This window comes from Pieris napi, chromosome 14, assembly GCF_905475465.1.
Source record: "Pieris napi chromosome 14, ilPieNapi1.2, whole genome shotgun sequence".
In the NCBI taxonomy this organism is placed as follows: domain Eukaryota; kingdom Metazoa; phylum Arthropoda; class Insecta; order Lepidoptera; family Pieridae; genus Pieris; species Pieris napi.
This window is the reverse complement of record NC_062247.1, coordinates 9,985,575-10,006,793: the sequence shown is the minus strand read 5'-3', so window position 1 is coordinate 10,006,793 and position 21,219 is coordinate 9,985,575. Positions and strand designations below refer to the sequence as shown.

General features: G+C 32.6%; 1 protein-coding gene across 1 annotated transcript; it reads left to right on the top strand.

Annotated features, from left to right (window-relative positions):
* The first annotated feature begins 1,347 nt into the window (after positions 1–1,347).
* On the top strand, positions 1,348–18,155 carry LOC125056090 (origin recognition complex subunit 3). Its single transcript, XM_047659027.1, has 13 exons — positions 1,348–1,433; positions 1,542–1,579; positions 1,680–1,823; positions 2,106–2,284; positions 2,677–2,785; positions 3,709–3,917; positions 5,135–5,282; positions 6,178–6,303; positions 7,478–7,792; positions 8,584–8,940; positions 10,580–10,813; positions 11,951–12,129; positions 18,021–18,155. The coding sequence occupies exons 2-13, from the start codon at positions 1,553–1,555 to the stop codon at positions 18,115–18,117; spliced, it is 2,124 nt and encodes a 707-aa protein (XP_047514983.1). The 5' UTR covers positions 1,348–1,433; positions 1,542–1,552; the 3' UTR covers positions 18,118–18,155.
* Positions 18,156–21,219: the final 3,064 nt, after the last annotated feature.

The following is a 21,219-nucleotide window of genomic DNA, read 5'->3' as shown; positions in this document are numbered from 1 at the left end:
TAAATAAATTTTAAAAAAAAGAAAAAAAAAGTGACATTAGCTACTGTCAGTTGGCTTCGTCTAATTAAAAATACGACTATAAGTATAATTTATACCTACAACTTTTAGACGTTAGTCGATGATCCTCCCTTGAGGTTGGAGAAATATACTTATTATAAATAATAAATGAATGAAATAAATAAGTGTTCAAAATGGCAGATTTAACACAAAATTTTGGAAAGCTTCATTTAAATATTATGATAATTTATCGTTATCATATAACGTTATCATATATTAAAAACATTTTAATATATGATAACGTCTAATACATGAACAAAGTAACAAAAAACCCTTACAAAATTTCCAAACTTTTAAATATAAAACTAAAACTCAATGATTTAATTAAATTTTTAGTTGTGGTTTTAGACAGTAAACTCCTCTGAAACAAAGACCTTGAATAGAAACTAAATAAAGCAAAGATGGGGTCTATCGCCTAAAATAACATTATGGCTATTAACTGCTGCAAATAGGCCAATACTGACTTATGGAGCCTTGGTGGCCGAGATCGCAACTCCGAACGAAAATCACGAAACTAGGACGCTTCTAAAGGCTTGCTTTGACCGCCGCCAGCAGTTGCATGAAAACAACGCCAACAGCAGTGATAGAGATAGCCCTACAAATTGTTCTCTTAGACGTCTACATACAGCAGGAGATGGCACTAGCTGTCATCAGACTTATTACACCTAGATCTATGGACAAAACTACTACAGGTCACAAGGTAACAGGCAAGGTAAACAGAGTGATGGATTATGAAACGCTCAAAGCCGTGCTATGTGATAGGATCGCCAATCAACACAGCAAATATCATGTACCAATGTACAAATGAAAGAAGAGAAACATGATCAATCGATGCTAAATGAGCTACGTATATATACTGATGGTCCAAACACAGGATGTGGCTCTGGCTCAAGCTCTTTGATATTCTTTCTTGATCTCACTTGACTGCGTTAAGCCTGCAAATGGTCCAGGAAAATTCTGAGCCTCCTGGGAAGGAAGTAAATGGTCTAACACGGTCCGTTGTACGTGGCTTAATTACCCACGTACAACGAACCAAACGTGAGTCTAAGTGCAGAAAATGACTCTACCTTACTACTACTGCTAGTCATCCATTAAACAAATATCGTATAATTTGCGTACATTAATAGTTTACCATCATACGTCGTTATGTAATAATCCCAAGTGTACGATAATTATCGTTCGGTTGGGTATAACCGGCTGTAAATTAAGCAATAATTTTCGTGAAGTCAAAATATGAATTAGTGTCTGCTGTCAATGTCTAATATTGACAATATGTAGAAACTGTTAAGCCAGACGCGGGAACCGAAATTTTACAAAAAAAATTATAATCTGTGCGCAGTGCGAACTGCGAAACCAAGGAAACTTAAATTTTACGGGTATATTTTGATACAATTTTTTTTTTAATTTTAATACGATCACAAATTGCGTATTGTGTCTGTGAATATTAAAGTGTAGTCAAGTAAGTAAATAATAGTTTCTTTTAGCCGATAAGGATATGGAATCTACAACATCAGTGTCTAAGGTTTGTCAACTCTTTATAATCCAAAAAAATCTATTATAGTTTTTTGATTAAACTGCATATTTTTAAATTTGATAATTCAAATACCTATTTTTAATTTTAGGGTGTGTTTTTATTCCCAAATGGTTACAATAATGGAAAGAAGTCCAAGAAAAAGTCGTTGTCAATATTTGAATCAACGTTTTCTAATGAACAGTGGTATAGGACATTTAAAATGAATTGGGATGAAGTCGAAGACCAGCTAAGGGTAAGGTTGTTTGTTGTAGCAACTATTGTTTAAAAGTAGTATTTGGATCATGTTATCTTTATGCATCAAAACAATTGAAATTGTAAGCTTCCAATAGCTTTTACTTATATTTTAAAGTTGTGTTGGTTTATATCAGTGCCACATATTAAAATAAAAGTGTTGCTGCTATCACATTAGATGTCATAAATTTATTCACGATGGTCAATTTATATTACACATTGCAACTCATATGAATTATAAAAAGATGTTATATTAAATACATTAGAATGTCATATATTTCAGATACTCCATGAAATGACCCACAGTGTGCTCTTAAATGATATAGTAAGTTACTTAAAAATCTCACAACAGGGCTGTGAACTAAACAGTTGTGATAAAATAATACCATGTATCACATTATTAACTGGTGTGAACCAACCTGATCATGTTGATCAGTTTAAATCTCTTATAGGACTTATAAGGTTAGTATTGTAGAATTAAAAAAATATATCTTCTGTATATATAGTAGTAAATATATATATCTATTACTGTAACTGTGTGAACCTGTTTCTAGACTGAGTAATAGGCCAACCCTTCATCTATATGCTTTTGACATTTAAATATCATGCAACAGTAAAATGTAAACATGTTCCGACTGTTAATTTCTACATTTAGATTAATATTTTGATGTCAGTACTGCAACAGCTGCATAATAAATCATAGTTTATAATGAGCATTTGTAGTAACTTTTATATTTTTCTCTGGAAAAGTAATCCATTATAAACAAGGGTGTATAACTTTAAATAATTTTTTAATAATTATATTTTTGTACTATAACAAATATGTATTTTAATAAAAAACATAATATTTTCAGGGAAGACGTGAGTCCTCATGTCGCTATGGTAAATTCACAAGATGCACCAACATTGAAACACTTAGTAGAAAATACAGTTTGGCAGCTTATTAATGATGATAATTTAGTGGTATGTTATATCAATTTACTAATAAATAACTGTCTATGAAGCACAAACAATCAAATAGAAGACTATATTAAGGTTGCCTGGAAGATTGATTAATAGTGATAAGATAATATGTAATATGATTTTTTTTTTTTTCGTTTATGTTTTGTGTGGATTTTCTGTATAATTTAAATAAATAAATAATTATTTTACTCATATTTTGAATTAAAATTAATGTTACTCTTCAATAATATTATTTTTCTAATATCAAACTATTGTAAACTATGTGTTTGCCCTACCCACAATATATTATACTTAATAGGTACAAATGTGTGAAACTATCCAAACTGTAGTTTGAATTTATTTGATTTGTCATCCAATATTAAAACTATCAAAATCTCCTAACACTGTTTTTTGGAATTATGAAATAAGACAGAAATCTATGTAGTAAATATGCTCCATTATCCTATGCTAAACCAAACAATACTTTTAATAATTAATAATTATTTATTATTATATATATTTTTTTTTTACAATTTACACCAATTAACCTAGTCCCATGCTAAGCTGGTGAAGCTTGTGTTATGGGTACTAGGCAACGGATATCCATACATATTATAGATAGACATATAAATACATATTTAAACACCCAAGACCTACACAACACCAAATGCTCATCACATTAATGTTTGTCTCAGCCAGGGATCAAACCCAGGACCCATGGATTCGCAGTTACTACCCACTAGACAATGGTCATCTTTTTTATAAGGATAAGTTATTGTACCAACTAAAACATCTTATTTGATAATTTCTGGGTAAAGACGATAAAAAAAGAACTGATCTAATGGTATCTTTCAAAATAAAAGAGCATAACAATGACTAAAATTGCAATATTTATTTCTAAATATATCCATTGTAACTACTGTAAATATAATTTTCTTTTTCAGGGTGACTTAGAAGACAGCTTAGATGAATCAAGTAAGCCTAAATTAAAGAAAAGTCGTTGTACCATGAAGACTTTACAGAGTTGGTACAATGATAATCTTGTGAAATCTCCAAAGAAAAGGAAAAAGTCACAATTGCCTCTAGTTGTTATAATACCGGACTTTGAAAGCTTCAATTGTAATGTTCTACAGGATTTTGTTATGATAATAAGGTATTGTAAAATTTAATTTAATTTTGCTGGTATTGGTCTTTAATGCTGTTTAGTTTCCAAAATATAATTTTGCTAAGCTATCTGGCGAGCCGGGTTGAAAACTAAAGAATACTTCATAATATTAAAAATACAATAGACAGGATTTATATATATATACTAGCTGACCTGGCTAACTTCGTTCCGCCCTACAACCTTATAATATCGTTGTTACTTTAATTTAACTTATTTTAGGATTTCATTAATGTTAAGTATTACATTAATACAACTCTTTTGCAAATACAGAAATGTTTTATTGCTTGCCATTGCGAAAGAAGAATGGCAGTTTTACACATTAGGCATCTTCTGTCTAGCGTCAATATGGCGATACTGCATGTTAAGCACTTTCTGATATCCAACATCTTTTGATCAGGATCAAAGCATGGTTATGCATCTCCTCATTCACCTCAAGATCGGAATTTCTTGAACTGACACGAATTCGACGTAAAATGATGCGTAGTTTTGTCAACAGATGGCACCATATGGTTTTTGCATTCGTAAAATTAATTAATTTATTTATTGTTATTCGATAACTTATCCGATATTTTATTGCTTATTCTGCTATTCGGGATGGAAACAAATCCAACAAATCAAAAACCATGGCAATCGGTCCAGCCGTTCTCGAGTTATAAGTGTTGTAACAAACACGACTTTCTTAGACCGGATTTATATATATATATATTATTAGTTAACACAAAAGATTACATTAAGTTAACGTGTAGGTACTTCAGACTTTTAAAATCTACCGAGGTTAGGTTAGTAACAAGTCCGTTCCGCACGAAGTCTCGAAATAAAAGTGAGTCAACGCCGGTGTTGCTACGCTTTATATAGGTTTCTGCTACAAGATGGCGTTAGTCCGCTAACAATATGATTATTCACCAATACCATCAAAGAGTAAGAAATAGTGTTATAACAATTTATAGTAACCAATCTGTGGCAATAAAGTATTGAATATTACTAATAAAATATATCAACAATTGATAATGGAAAGTATGCTTCTTACCCGTTAGGGGTAGGGGTATGTATTAAGAAATATTATATGTAGTTAGATTAAATGTCAGGAATATTTAATTTAATTTGATTTTATTTGTTTTTTTTCTCTGTAAAAATACTTTTTTACACAATATCTGCTAATTAAACTGCAATTGATTTATAGTATTTTTTGTTCTATTTTTTTTCAGTTCTTATATTTCAACTTTGCCGGTAGTACTTATTTTTGGTGTGGCAACATCTGTCTCTGCGTTGCATAAATCTTTTCCTTACCAAGTTTCATCAAAGCTTCTTATAAAAGTATTTCATTCACAGCCCTCTCATGTATATATGAATCAAGTTAGTATGTTTTTGTTTTTTTTATAATTTGTCTTCTATTCCTTTATTATAGTACAAAAAATATAAATAAATGATTGATATTGATCGAGTATAGATCCACAATGGTCAATGACTCTGTGCCTCTGTTTATATAACATTGCCACTCCAGATGTTTTTTAAAATAATTATTATAAGCTAAATTAATTAATAAAATAATCGAATCGAAAAATCGGTCAGTAAAATTATTTTAATGACCCATTTAAATCTAGTAGAAAAAGGCTGGTAACGCACTTGCGAGCCTCCTGCTGTTGTAGGTGCCGATAAAAAAAAACTGCATTTTAGTACCAATAGCCTAGATTTTCAAATTGTTATAACTTTTAATGTGGTATTTTTAAAATTGTAGTTTTCTTTATTCAATAATAGTATCTATTGATTCAACGCAACATTTGTATTGAGGTCTGCCTCTGATTTATTTAGTTCCCTAGCGGCCAGACTCATATATCATACATATTTCTATGTAAAATGGACTTTGCCTCTTATAGTCTATACTCTGACATTAGTGTTTTAATTGACTTCAAAAAACCGAAGGGGAGGTTGTCAATTTGGTTTTTTATATCTATGGCCGTTTATAAATGGCGCCAAACTATTGCATTTGGCGCCATTTATTGACTTTCTATTTATTACGTTCAATATCAGTTTGAGATAATTTAATGTAATAATTGCCGCATAGGTACTTATAATTTTTATATTAATAATAATATTGCAATGGCGCTTCAACCTTTGCTCACGCTTTCATGTGGATCTTATCCTCAGTTTGTATCAGTGTTTTCGATTTTTATAGACGATTATTTTTCTATGAGGGTCGCACTCTTAAACCTCATCAATAAATAAAGTATGTACATTTTCTTTATTACAGGTTTTGGAAAATATATTCCTAACACATTCAAGTCCATTTCACTTATCGGGAAAAGCGTTTGAGCTGTTGACGGATGTTTTTCTCTTCTACGATTTTTCTGTTACTGGAATTATTCAAAGTATTAAGGTATGAATTTCACCAATGTTGATATGTAGTATGGTTGTGCTAATCTCAGAAAATAGCCAGTGGGTTTGAATTAAAAAATATCTGAAAGTTCATTCTGTGATAACATGTGTAATACTAAGCTTTGTTTCCAAATTTTTCTATAGTAAATATAACAACAAAAGCGATATCGAATGCGATCCCATGAAGTTACAGTTCAGAGATATTTTAAAGCAATTTTTAAGGAATAAAAAAGACATTTCCGATTTTTTTCTAATTTAAATGTCCTCGCTAACAGTTTGTTTTTCTTGAAAATTTAATTTGTATAAATAATGAATCGAAAAATATATTAAGAGCATAAATCAAAGACGGCTGTAGCAATTTGAGTATTTTTTTATTTATTCCTTGATTGCTGAGGAAGGCTTTTAGGGAGAGAAAAACTTAAAATATTGCATAGCAAAATGTAGCAATACCAGTAAAAAAATAAATTTTTGAGGCACATTTATCTCGGTATGTACGATGTGTACACTTTTGTATCCGACCTTATTTATACTTGGTTCAGTGGGCTACTACGAGCTTAGAGTACACCGAGAATTGGCTTAGTAATTCGGCAGAACTACAGTGTCTTAGCTTCAATGTGCCTGTTGGGTACGTCAGAAGGAGATATCGTCCGACGATACTTCATATGCCCACAGCTTACCCGCTGAAAAGTGCACATATGATTCATAGACAGGTCGATTTAGTACATCTTTTTTAGTCCGTTCAGTGAACTAACAAAATTTATATTATTTGTTAGTGCCTATAGTAGATATGTAGTTATTTTTTTTATTACGTAATTTTATTCAATAGGCGATATTTGTTTTAAAATAAGTGTTGTTTGACATAGTCATTTTGTATGATGATTTGCTATTTTAAAAGAGTACCGAGAGTTTTTTACGCCGGCTTTTTCTCTCGGCCTACACCCTTCTTCATTGCCGATGAGTAGGGATGTCTACCGATTCAAATTTAATGACGTGGAATAAGTGATACCTGTATCTTATATTCCATAATAAACATTTTTTTCGTATTTTTTTTTCATTTGTTGTAGGTTTTTGTCGATTTAGAGTCACCTGTTAAGACACGATTGTTTTTTATAAATAAATATTAAGGCAATTCTGTTGCGGGGGCTTGTGATGAATAAAAAATATTTGCTTTTCAGTACTGTATGATGGACTTCTTCTATGCTGATAATATTAAATCATTATGCGGTGATCGAGAGAAATTAAACGCTAGGATCTCAAAATTAACATCAGATGATCTGGAAAATATAAGACGTCTTCTATCCTTCAGGCCATTTCTAGAAGTACAGGATTGTCAAACGAAGATCGGTCTTTTTGAAGACGACAATTTCTTCAAAGAGGTCCTACAAGAGGAACTGCACAAATTGCATGATTATTTGTTTAGTTTTTATCTGTCTTTAAGATTGTTAGCTGTGTTTGTTAAGGATTTGCCGAAAAACGTCATGGGGAAGTCGGTGAGTGCTTTGATTTCTAGTTTTTAAAATTATTTGTTTAGTTCTAATATTGCAAACGAAATAAAATAAAACAAATAATAAGTTTCCTTTGAGTGAAATTCGAAATCTCCAATACTTAACTCAATTTTCGGTTAATACGTTGTCTACACAATTTATACCCTTTATATTTAAAAAACGGCTAAGAGGCTCATTTGATGTGATCAACGCCGCCCATGGACACTCAATGCCAGAGGGCTTGCGGGTGCGTTGCCGGCCTTTATAGAATTGGTACGCCCTTTTCTTGAAAGACCCTAAATCGAATTGGTTCGGAAATACTTCAACGGGCTGGTCCCACATAGTGGTGGTGCGCAGAAGAACGCTCTGTTGTGGAACGACGGACGTCGAAGTTATAAGTCGAATTTTGTATAAAAATTCTGTATCTGTTTCCTGATAATTTATTTTCTCTAATAGACTAGTAGGTGATCAGCCTGCTGTGCCTGACACATGCCGTCTATGTTTTCTTTCCCCGTCCGAGTGTTATATGCGCACACAGAAGTGCGGAGTTTGTAGGTCGAACGATCCCAGTTTAGCCGCTATGCCAACACAATATATCAATTCTTATGACGTATAAATTATTGAAAAACAATATGACATGACAAATTATCGTTTTTAAAATAATTTCTTTATAGACTACAATAACGATAACCATCTAATTGCACCCTTTTAACTTCAGTTCTCTTCCGTCTCTCTTTGTCAAATCAAGTATACACTAAAACGAAAAGAGACAATAGATTGAATAAGTAATATTTTAGGTCAGAGAAATATACGCAAAATGCGCAACAGAGCACATAGTTAAAACAGAAGCTTTCAAGGAAAGCATGCAATTGATAAACTTTCAGTCCAAAGTTCAATTGCTTGAGACAATTCAAAGTGCAATTAAAGTCGTGAATAACGCCCTACAAAGCACTTCCCCCGGACCTTTACGATCTCCAACGAAAAATATGTTGAACAAATCAATTAATAGCTTGGGAGAGGAGTTTGTTAAGAACATTAAAATACATTTTGTGATATTTCGGCGGCAAATCGAAAATGCTAGTACTGAGGTGACGGTTCAAGAGGAGGACGATGATGATTTCGATTTGAGAGGAAGCCGACACAAATTGAAAGAGGTTGGTTTTGGTTATGTTATATTTCGTGATCGTAGAACAATGTCGGACTTGAAAAAATCCATCATATTTGGCTAAATATGCCGGCTATATTAAAAAAACTCATGTGTGCAATTCACACGTGGTAGAAGTGAAACCATCAAAAACAAAGTTTTTATAATGAATAATATGTAAATTAAACTTTTTTCACTAACTAAATGTAGGACTATGTTAAATTTTCATTTATAAGTTTAATATCAATATCAATCTTTAATTTGATAGAAACTAAAATAATAGAAGTTTGAAATTCGATGATTATTACTTATTTAATTTTTTGCACATCGATCTTTGTTTTAAATTCAGAAAATGATCAAATACACGCCAATTTAAAGTTTATACACTGCACAATTCTTCCCATCTCATTCTCTCCCACGCCAAATATTACTTATTTAATTTTTTGCACATCGATCTTTGTTTTAAATTCAGAAAATGATCAAATACACGCCAATTTAAAGTTTATACACTGCACAATTCTTCCCATCTCATTCTCTCCCACGCCAAATCCTATTAATTTTTGTGTCTGTCTCTTTTTACTGTCGCTTTTTCCGTTGCATCCGGTTTGAAATCACGATTCTAAAGAAGTTTCACTTCAAAAAAAATCTATGTGTTTTAAATTTCAAATGAATCAGTCGGTAAAGTGACGGATTTGTTAGAAACACGTGATTTTCTACTGTGTAACCTGTGGGGCCCTTCAAGTATTACGTAAGCAAATTAACTGCAATTTATCCCTTCCCTCCAGCAAAAGCCCTCAAAAATAATAGTACATAAACGTATAATTTTTTTGTAGGAATCCTCGAAATGCATTTCTTTTTCAAGCAATGTGTGAGTAATGTGTAAAAAAAGTAAATAATTACTGTTTTATGTGATGCATAAGAAAATCAAAGAGAATTTCTTTAGGAAATTTTGTTTAACTTATAATAATAAATCCAGTTTTTTCCAATCTTTACAATTGTTAATAATATACAGTTAAAATTTGTTATAATATACTCGTACATATAGAATGAAAGTCCTGACCGTACGTTTAAATGTACGTACACCAATGGCGCTACAAACTTTTAGGTCATGGCCTCAGATTTCTGAATCTGTTTCGTTATCATTTGTTTCTAGTCAATTAGGTGAACAGCCTTCTGTGTCTGACTCCGTAAACTTTTTGGGTCTATAACCGGCATATATAACATTCCCCACGATGTTTTCCTTCACCCACGAGTTAAATGCGCACATAGAATGTCCATGGGTTCACAGCCTGGGATCAAACCCTCGACCTTAGGGATGTAAGTGGTAACCACTATCCCATCACCTGCTCTTATATGAATAAAAAATATAATTTACCAGTTAATTCTCATTAGATACTAAAATAAACGCTTTTTACGCTTATTTCTCTTATAAACAAATATGCCTATCTATCTCTGTCTCTATCTATCGGCGAATAGCAAGCACACTAAATAACATTTATGTACCATATTCTTGCATATTAACTATTATTTATTTTTATTTATTTACACTTTATTGCTTTATGATATAAAAATTTAACAAAATTACAAGTAAAGGAAAGGCAACTGGCCTATTATTATTAAATAATTAATTATCGATAAATAATTTTCAGAAACTCCTAAAAGCAACGAGGGTCGATAGAATCCAATCAGAGTTTATGATGATTCGATCCCGTTTCGTGAATTATTTGGAGGAGATATTTGAGAAGTCCTTACTCCCGCCTCACACGCAGACATTTCACGAGATCCTGTTCTTCACTGAGGTGTCGAATGTCAAGAAGCAGATCGTTGGAGCTCCGCGAGGCGCCTTGCACGTTGCGCTTAGCAATCCACAGTGTTATTTACAGGTAATGTATGTTTGAGATAAAGTATACAGTATAACGCGGTATCCGACCGCGTTATAGGATATCGCGTTATAGGAGTATTCTCGTAAAGCTGTTGGAACAATTAAACAACTAGAAACACGAGTTAAATTTAGTTTAATTTTATAACACAATTGAAACAGGTACAAATGTACGCAAAAGTAATTATGAACTTGACAAATCATTATTACAGATACCGGCAAACATTTTGAACAAATGTATATTTCCAACGAACTATTCTTTATCGTCATAATAAATTGTAGTAATGTAATGTCTCCTTCAGTAGTAATTGTTAAGGGATTTTGTTTATAATTTATTTATTTAAATAATCTGTGGTAAATGTAATTAAAATTTCCCGCCTTAATAGAATGTCAATGTTAGATGGCTCTATCGCTCTCGGAGGCCCTCTCTCTCACACACTGTTCGCCCTTGCCCTTTGAGCTTATATTTTACAAGTATTAAATAAAAATTAATTATTTTAATCAGTTTTATTTCTATAATCTGAAATTTAATATATATAATATTATAAAATAATGTTTTTGGTTTACGGGATATTTTTTATATAATACTTATACTTATAATAATACTTAACGGATATTTTATCGATTTGACGTTTTATCGATTAAACGTTTTACCGATTTGACGTTTCCATTGATTATTTATTTTTGTATTTAAGGTACAGAAACAGAAAACAGATTTGTTTAATACATACAGTTATTACACACTAAACAACATTTGTAAACCTGAAGTCCAATTAGATCTGTACACAGCATTTTAGTGGAATCTTCAGTGCTGGTTTACCAAATACTAACAATTACATACAGTATATAATATGTACATATTATATTAAACTTAATGACAAAAAAATAGAAAAATTTAATGACAAAAAATATTCTGGTTGAAAGTCTGCACCGCGAATAATCTTTCTAAATTCATAACTACTATTGTGAAAAATATCAACATTAGAATACACAGAATAATAATACTTGCACATTCTAGCGAGCGGAACATTCTGGGATACATTGTTGTTACTTGTGGGTATCATAAATATACAGATTTAAATTTGGGTTACGTTTACTGTATTTGTTCGAAAATTTAGTTTTTATTGAAATAATTTTACAGTGTAAATGCTGCACGCTGCCGTCTCTGGAGAGCGTGTCGGATACAATCCCGGATGTGAGTCTGGCTTATAAGCTTCACCGCGAGTGCGGGAAGCACATCAACCTATACGACTGGCTCCAGGCTTTCGCCGCAATCCTGTGCCCTGACAGCGAAGATCCCGCACACGACCCCAATATTCAGTAAGTTTTATATTGAAAAGTGTTATGAGTTTCATCATCGGACGTCAAGGCAAAATACAAAATACCATCCGTATCACCTCGACGTCCGTCGTTCCACAACTGAGCCTTTCTTAAGGCAGTTTTTGCCGCGCACCACCACTATGTGGAACCAGCTGCCCACAGAAGTATTTCCGAACCAATTCGACTTAGGGTCCTTCAAGAAAAGAGCGTACCAATTCTTGAAAGGCCGGCAACGCACTTGCGAGCCTTCTGGCATTGTGAGTGTCCATGGACGGCGGTATCACTTAACATCAGGTGAGCCTCCTGCCCGTTTGCCTCCTATTACATAAAAAAAAAAAAGGTATTTTTGGATTATTTGATTTGTGTATTACTGTATTGTATTGTTAGGCCCTTTCTCCACTGCTCCGGTCCGGCGTCGGATACCGGAATGAGTCATGAGAAAAATATCGGAAGGCCGGATTGCGCTTCTCCACTATATCCGATCCGACAATAATCGATACTTGTATATTTATCATGCAACATTTATATTAACTAAAACCCATATACTTTATTATATTAATAAAACGTTCTAAATTCTGAATATTGCCCTGGCAAGTTTATTACTTTTTTTATATTGTCTATCTTAAAATATTAATCTACTTAATAAATAGTTCACTAATACTATGGTATATAAATATAAATAGCAACATAATTTGCTTTGGTCCAGGTTATACAGATTCATTCAAATTAAAGAAACTATAAATAAACCTGTGAATAATAATTTATAACCTCTTGGATTCTTGGATATATGGACCGATAAAACGCCGCGTTCCGATTTAGCAAGTTATCAGCGATAAAAACCGGATGCCGGAGTAGTGGAGAAGTACGTAAGTACTGTTGTGAGTTTCTAAATCGGATCGGTAATTAACGTTTGCCGGACCGGAGCAGTGGAGAAACGGCCTTACTGTCGGAAAGTTAGTGCATCTTTCAATCTAAATAGGTTTAGTGTTTATTATTAGTAGTTCATGCAATTGTCAAAAATAGAGGGTATTAAAACATGAGTGTAGTTTTTGCGCTTTTAAACCCAGTTAAATAAAGTTTTGAAAGTTGTTTAAATGGCCTCTAAAAAAAGCGTGGCCCGCGTGCGTTTTTTGGGTGGCTTATATATAGGTTTTCTTTAATTTATTCATTTCGTAATCCAGCTAATACAAATGATGTACAACAAAAAACATTTATACTTAAGGTATATCCAAATATGGAATACCTAATATATACAGAGGTTCAAACATTTTCGAAACTTAAAAAGGAAAAAATCTGAAAAATTCTTAAATACATTTAACTAAGTAATGCCTAATTCGGCTATGTTGTGTGATGGTGTGAAAATGATTGCTACGTGAGGGTGTGTGTGTGAGGTATGGATATTTTTAATACTCCTTTTATGCATATTCCGCGATCGCTTAAACAAGTTAAAGCTTAAATAATAGTCGTATTGTCATAGTCGTAGAATAGTGACGGATCTGACAAATAGTAAACTTTACAGGGCAGCCATTTCAAAATAACATAATCATGTTAGTTTTTGTCATAACTATTTTAATTCATATTCTGTTATTATGATAATTGGCATACAAGCAAACAAAAGGGTTTGTTTTGAAACAAAATAAAAATAATAACATTAAATTACACAGTTTTCTAGAAAAATCACATGCTTCTATCAAATCCGTCACTTTACTGACTGGATAATTTAAAACACATGGAATGTTTTTAATGTAGCCGTAATATTTAGTCAATATAGTATCCAAATGTGATAAAAAGTGGATTTTGGATTTTTTTCAAATCCGACATTGTCCTACGATCATGGCGCCCTGCGTGATATAAAACTGAGTTTTTTGCATAGTTGGTGTTGATATGAGGAACGCGAATCAAAGCATGATAACGAGTCTGGCAGGGAGGTGTTTCTTTCCAAGTCTTATAAGTTTGCCGTTGGCTAAATAAGGTTTAGGCTAAGCTTTTAAATCGTCTGGTTTTTTTTACTAATATGGACTCGAACACATGACCTCTGGGTTTCCGATTTACTCAGTTATGCACTAGAAATGTATATAATTGTTACAGGTTGTTTTTATTTTTTTAGTTGTATTTTTTTGTAGTTTAAAGTATGTAAGTTCGTGTATATAATTATAGTTTAGTATGTTTGCTGTTAATAAATAAATACATAACGCTCGATTACTAATAGTTATACCACTGGAATCACATGAATTATGCAAAAGGCAAATAAAAGGCAGACAAAACAAATAAGAATATTACATTTTTTATTATTCCAGTAGCTAGTTTACGTCTAGCTAGGTCCGTGAAGATGTGTTGTCGAATTAATACACAAGGCCACATTTTACTCAAAAAAGTCCAATAATAATGACGCCACTTTACGATAAAAAATAATATCCGTGGCACTGATGTCTAAACTTGAAATTACGTGGTACCTTAATATAAAATTGGAATCGCTTCTGTAGTTGCGGGGAAGGTCTGCAGAGAAATTTATCGTAAATAAATATTTAGGCTGCAATTCATTGCTTACTTAAAACTAGTTAATAACGGAATACGATAAATATATAAATTATATCAGTTTTAAGTATGTTTTTACGTTTTAGTAAGTACTGTCTGTATCTTTTCGTTACAATGAAATCAGAATCGGATAGAAAGATTCGAAAGACGAAATTTTACTGATAAAGCTTAGGTTTCCTAGAAAAGCGGTGCCGTTATCTAACGGCCGTAATGTAGCGTTGGGTGACGTCACCCATACGTTGTCTATAAATAACATCGGAGTATCGGTTTCCTAGGAACGTTGAATGTCACCGTAACGTCAAATAGCGATGCTGTCATTTGCATGACGGCCGTCATAGCGGTGATAAACATTAGTTCAACGTTTTTCGCGTGTAGCGGTGCCTATATTTAATTAATACAATGAGTGCAAACGTGATTGGGACGAGCGAAAATGATTGTTTTTTTGCATTATGTTAAAAAGTGAAGACGGCCGTTATAAATAACCGTAAAATGACGGCTGCTAGTTAACGGCACCGCTTCTCTAGGAAACCTAAGCTTAAGGGGGAAAGTAGCGACGCAAAATTATACGTGAATTTTAAATTTTCATACCGGTCCGTAAAAGATTCGCGTGCCCTTTTGACATCACGTCTGTCAATAAATTAATTCTTAATTAGCATATTTATAAAATTCTATTAAGTTTTTTTTACAACGTGATGACAAACGTTATTAAAGGTTGTAGTTCAAGGCTTTTGCGTCGTTAAACAGCTATTTTTTGCTAGTAAATGTGTAAGATTAATAAAATTATATGATTGTTATTTCGATGACATTATAAGGAAAATAATATTCTGTATATCCGTATGTCCTGCACAAAATATAGTTTCGGTAATTAAAGGTTTCGTGATATAGAGATTAAATACGTCGTTTCACAACAGCGTTTCTTAAGACCTATCCTATCGCTAAACTCCAAAAAAGTACATTGTTTTTTTCCATTTTTCGTCATCGTTTCTTAAAGTAGGGCGAATGGAAAAAATACATGGTGGAGTTGAGTAGTTTATGTATCCATTTTGAAAGATCGATACACGATTTAAGTAACTTCGCTCGATATAAAAAAAAATCCAAACATAGCCAATTTTTAACACTTTGAATTCATTTTATGACGAAAATGTATATAGAACATAATTTTGAAATTAACACGATATAATTAATCGCAAGCCAAGTAATCCATTTCAGAAAAAAAAATGATAATATTACATTAATTTAATGTTTTACATAATTAATTGTTAATACGGGCGGACGCGACGCGCCTCTCCACTGCGCACCGCAGTCCACCCCAAGACACTGACACAGCAATTCGTGCTGGGATAGGGCCTTAAGACAGTTTTTGCCGCGCACCACCTCCATGTGGAACCAGCTGCCCACTAAAGTATTTCCGAACCAATTCAACTTAGGGCCCTTCAAAAGAGCGTACCAATTCTTAAATGGCCGGCAACGTACTTGCGAGCGGCATTACTTAACGTCAGATGAGCCTCCGGCACGTTTGCCTCATATTACATAAAAAAATGTACAGAAAAAAGACAGTGCCAGGTCTTGGCAAGTAGATAGAAGTAGATCAGTCTTCTGTGCTTACACGTCGACGTTTTGGGGTACGAGATATGCCGATTTGCCTCACGATGTTTTCCTACTCCATACGAGAGAGTAGAAGTTTAGACGGAGAAGTAAATTGGTGTTCGATTCTACCAAGGATAAGAGTTGCACGTTCAAGCCACTAGAGTCTGGACACTGCCGCACAGAAAGTTAAGTGACTACTTTAAAAAGGTTGTAAGAACCCTCAAAAGTACTCTATTTCGGCACAGCCTAGTATTCTAAAATTTGACAAGAGCCAATCAAGTCTTTGAGTTAAAAGGGGGGTAAAAATATTTCCCAAGCTAAAGAACAGACATAATAACGATGTATTATAACCCAAAATCTGCCTTAGAACGTCCTAAGAAAAGCTTAAATGACTTTTACAGTCCTGTAGAGATCCAAAATGTAAAATCAAAAATCGTGAAAAAAGGGGGGATAGAAATACTACAAAAAATATACACAATTATGTCTGTCAATAAACAATGCTAGTATGTACAAAACGATTGTAGTTTTAATGTACAAAAAATAATTCAATGGAATTGCAGGTTGTTTTTTTATACAAATTTACTTCAATTTGATTAGCGCGTTTTGTTGTACTAAAAAGCGAAATACCAAAAGTCTAACAAAAACAATTGTAAATTGCTTCAAAACATATGAAATGAAATGAAATGAAATAGTTTATTCTTGCAAGTAGGACTATATAAATCACTTTTACAATGTCTTCCTAAACTAGATGAAGTCGACATTTCCTAACTGACTGCCCTGAGAAGAAATGTCGAAACAAACTCGGGGGTCTTAGTCTCTTTTATAGTCCAGATAATACAATAATAAATTAATAAATTGGTGTAAACAAATGCAGAGTATTTACTGGACTGGTCTTTGGAAGAAAGAACCAGATCGATCTGAGCAAGCCTGTGCCAGCAGACGGCAAGCATGCCCCGAATAGCTCATGCAGCCCAACCATTTTTGAGGGAGCTGCACAACCCGGTACACAGCAATACCGCCAGTGGCACCATACAAATATGTGGGGCAACAACTCACTCAGATCGCCAGCCCGAGCCGTATAATATAATATTATAAAATACTAGCTGACCCGGCAAACGTTTTTTTGCCATGTATATTATTTGTAGGGAACATTTTTTCAGTTCAATAAAAATAATTATCTACCATCCTAAATAAAAAAAAAATATTTGGATTGTATGTATGTAACATAAAAAAATAAAAACAATTAAAAAAAAATGAGGTGGACACCCCTTATCACTCAGTGGTTTGAAATATAGATAGTAGCCGATTCTCAGACTCACTGAATATGCATAAAAAATTTCGTAAGAATCGGTCTAGCCGTTTCGGATGAGTATAGGAACGGACATTGTGACACGAGACCTTTATATTAGATGATTATCCACATTTTTACGTGTGATGGAATTGAAAAACGTTGATATGGAAAACGTTTTCCAATAGTCTGGCTTACCGTTACAATTTTTTATGACACGAATACTCCATAGACACATGAAATCCAGTTATTATTCTTTCGTTCTTCATTTAAGCATTCGGTCGTGTTACACATAAATATTTTGACCAATCACAATCAAGCAATTTCAGCGCGTTTCGCTCGTCTGTGATTGGACTAGATTTGATTGGTCTGTATTTATAGACTGCTAACCAATCACGTTCAAGCGAATTGGTCGCCTTTGATTTAATTATTTACATATAGTAACTATATTATTACTATATTTGATATATTTTTGTTACAGAGTGAGATTCACCCGGGCGGTGGCTGAATTACAGTTTCTTGGGTTCATAAAAACCTCAAAAAGGAAGACCGATCATGTTATGAGACTGACTTGGTGATATTGTATTGAATAAAGTGTTCGTGGGTTTTGCATTCATTTGTTGTTTTATTAGTTCTACTATGCAAATATGGTAGACTGACCTATCTCTAAATAATATTAGCTTATTAATTAATTTAATTTAAATATCGACGGAATTTGGTAATATTAATACAGCATTAAGATTTTTTGTAAAAAATTGCTTTTATTAAATCGATATTTAGATGGAGACATTTCGCATTATCAGAATCTTCATAGAAGTGTTTAAAAAACAATATTAAAAATACATTTATTCATTGTCACGATAATACGATAAAACTGCGCTAAGCTCCGTAATTCTTGAGTTAAAATAAATACCATTTTAAATATATGAAAAATTAATGATTATATATTGAATGAGTAATTTTTAACGCGTTTACTTCCGCATTCGCATAGATTTTAAAATTGCGGTACTGCAGGTTTTTTATAATCACTGCGGACCAGTATTACCTTAGTTGTATTCTTATATTCTTGAAGCCTTGTTGTATGTCCAAAAAAATATAAACTATTTTAAAACAAATGGTGACTTTCACCAGTATAATACGCGAAACAGAACTAATTCGAGTGTACGACCAACCAGGCTCCAAAAGATAAACCACTCCCAGGCGAAAATTAATCAATACAGCTTTTTATAGATTTGAGGAAAACTTAAATGATCCTAATCCTTGGGATTGATTTGCTCCAGTTCAAACAATTTGTATGACAATACTTGGCGATTAAAAAGAGTGGCGGAAAGTTTCTTGCCAGTTCTTCTTTCCCACTCTACGCCTTTGACTTGCGAACTGTAAATTTATATAACTTATTTTCGACGATTCATAAGTGTACTTGTTTAGCTATATGAATAAAGATATTTTGAGTTTGAGTCGCAAATTTGTTTTTCTGCATGCCCCACGGGTGAAAATGAATTATGAAACCTTAATTATGTGTTATAGGTTCCCTTAGAGCTGTGAACATGAAGTAATTAGCATAAATCGTATTGGAGCGATAGCCAATTTGAATTCATATTCGGTCCATAACATCTATCTATTATAAATCCTGCAACTGCATGCGACTGACTTTTATAAAGCTAAAGTACCATTCACCATACAGGTGTCTATGGGCGGCAGTTACCGCTTTATACAAAGCCGCCTGTATGTTAGCCTCCTGTCCCATAAAAAAGAAGTACCCATAATGTTTCATTTTCATACATAAAATATTATTCGAGAAATAACAATCTTGACTGAAATTAAAAGTCAGAGAGAGTTGTAAGTTTATTTTAAGTAAGTATGATAAGTATTCAACAGAAATGCATGGAAAATGCCTTAGATAAATATGTAATCATATAGTTGTGGATCAGATACTATAATAATTGGCTCTGCTTTACAGACGGTAATTATTTTATCCTGAGACCACGCACCTTTAGGTGATACGTCAAGTACGTTGGCTGCACAAAGCTTTATAATGCAAAGTAGGGAAACATTTCTGCGTCGCTGTATTGATTTTTAAGTCTACTGTCTAGCCACCATCGTTGCGTATCTAAATGAAAGTGATATATCGTCGGCTAGCATAGCATAACCTCGGTATGTACCTCGAATGAAATCGAGATATCAATAGAAATATGGGACAAAATCTACATAGAATAGAATTCCATGAAAGCTTATTGATGATCTGATGAAACTAATATAAAATATTGCTTCGATTCGTAAAATCCTTAATAGGCAAAACCCAGGTATACCAACCTTGAATAATTTCACGAAAGACGACCTCTGCGGATGTTACTTTTATTTGTTTCTGAACAAGTTTTTCTAAAATCTTAAATTATGCAGATAATTATAGCGTACCTTTAATTTAACGATTTCTTGACGTTTGACCTTTCCTATATTGATTCTAGCGATAACTGTGGTATGTAAAAATATATGTTTTAAACATAAAATATCATGATTATTTAAGCATACGGAATGGATTTGTCTAGAAGTTTTTTAATAATAATTAACTCTAATATTATGTGGGCCCATTAATCATGTTCTCACTACAACGACTTGTTAAGTTTAAACTCGTTGAATGATAATGTGATGATTTTACTTAATATACCAAATGACATCATTCGCAGCTAACACCAGCTCACTCCAGCATACTCAGTTTATTACCGCTCTTATTCTTTAGGTATCCCTAGAGAAAAATAAGATTAATTTTATGAAATAAGGCATACATTCTGTCTTGGGCAATCTAAAATTGCAGTGAGGTGTCGAATATCCCAAATTGAAACAGAATTAAGTATATATTTCGATTCTATACAAAAATATCTAAGGATAGATAAAAAACAGTCTATAATTTTTTCTCTTCATCAATAGACTTTAAGCACATTTTACGCAGCTATTACTTATGTCATCGTGTCCATTTCAAAGGAATAAACTAATAAAATATGACAATTTTAATATTAGGAACATTGATTCGAGTCGCGGGCGCTAATAAAATTATTAGGATTGACAAGTTATAAGTATGTGACGAAAATATGTTTTGGTAAATGTCAGAAGTTAAGTTGGTGATAGCATTCGTGTGCATACATTACGTAAAACTTGACCCTGCTAAGTATAGGCAGAGTTTTTAGAAGAATTATAATGTTTTTTCGTGTCGTTTTACTTTTGTGAAACGCATTTTAAATGAAAATATTGTTTGATAATGCATTTACAAAATGAAAAGCTTATAAGTCCAGTAATGTTGTACTCAATTGAATGAAGAAATTCGAAAAATTACCCGGATATAATCTAAATATAAATGCTACGTATAAAATTTAATTAAATAGATTTGTTTTAATGAGATAATAATTTCTAACCAGATTTGCTAAATTAGTTAAACACGTGTAGTGAGATATATGCAGGTACTTATAGATTTAATTATTATAAAATAACTTGATATAGTTTTAACACAATGACAATATTAATTTTTTAAATTCTATTACCAGTCGAAAAAATTGATTTATTTGATTGTTTATGGTTCGATGTATTTGTCTATAGTTACTGCTGGTTATTTCAAGTAGCTTATGGTTTATAAGTGACACATTACAATGGAAAGAGACTATTTCACAAATACTTAATTAGATCTCATT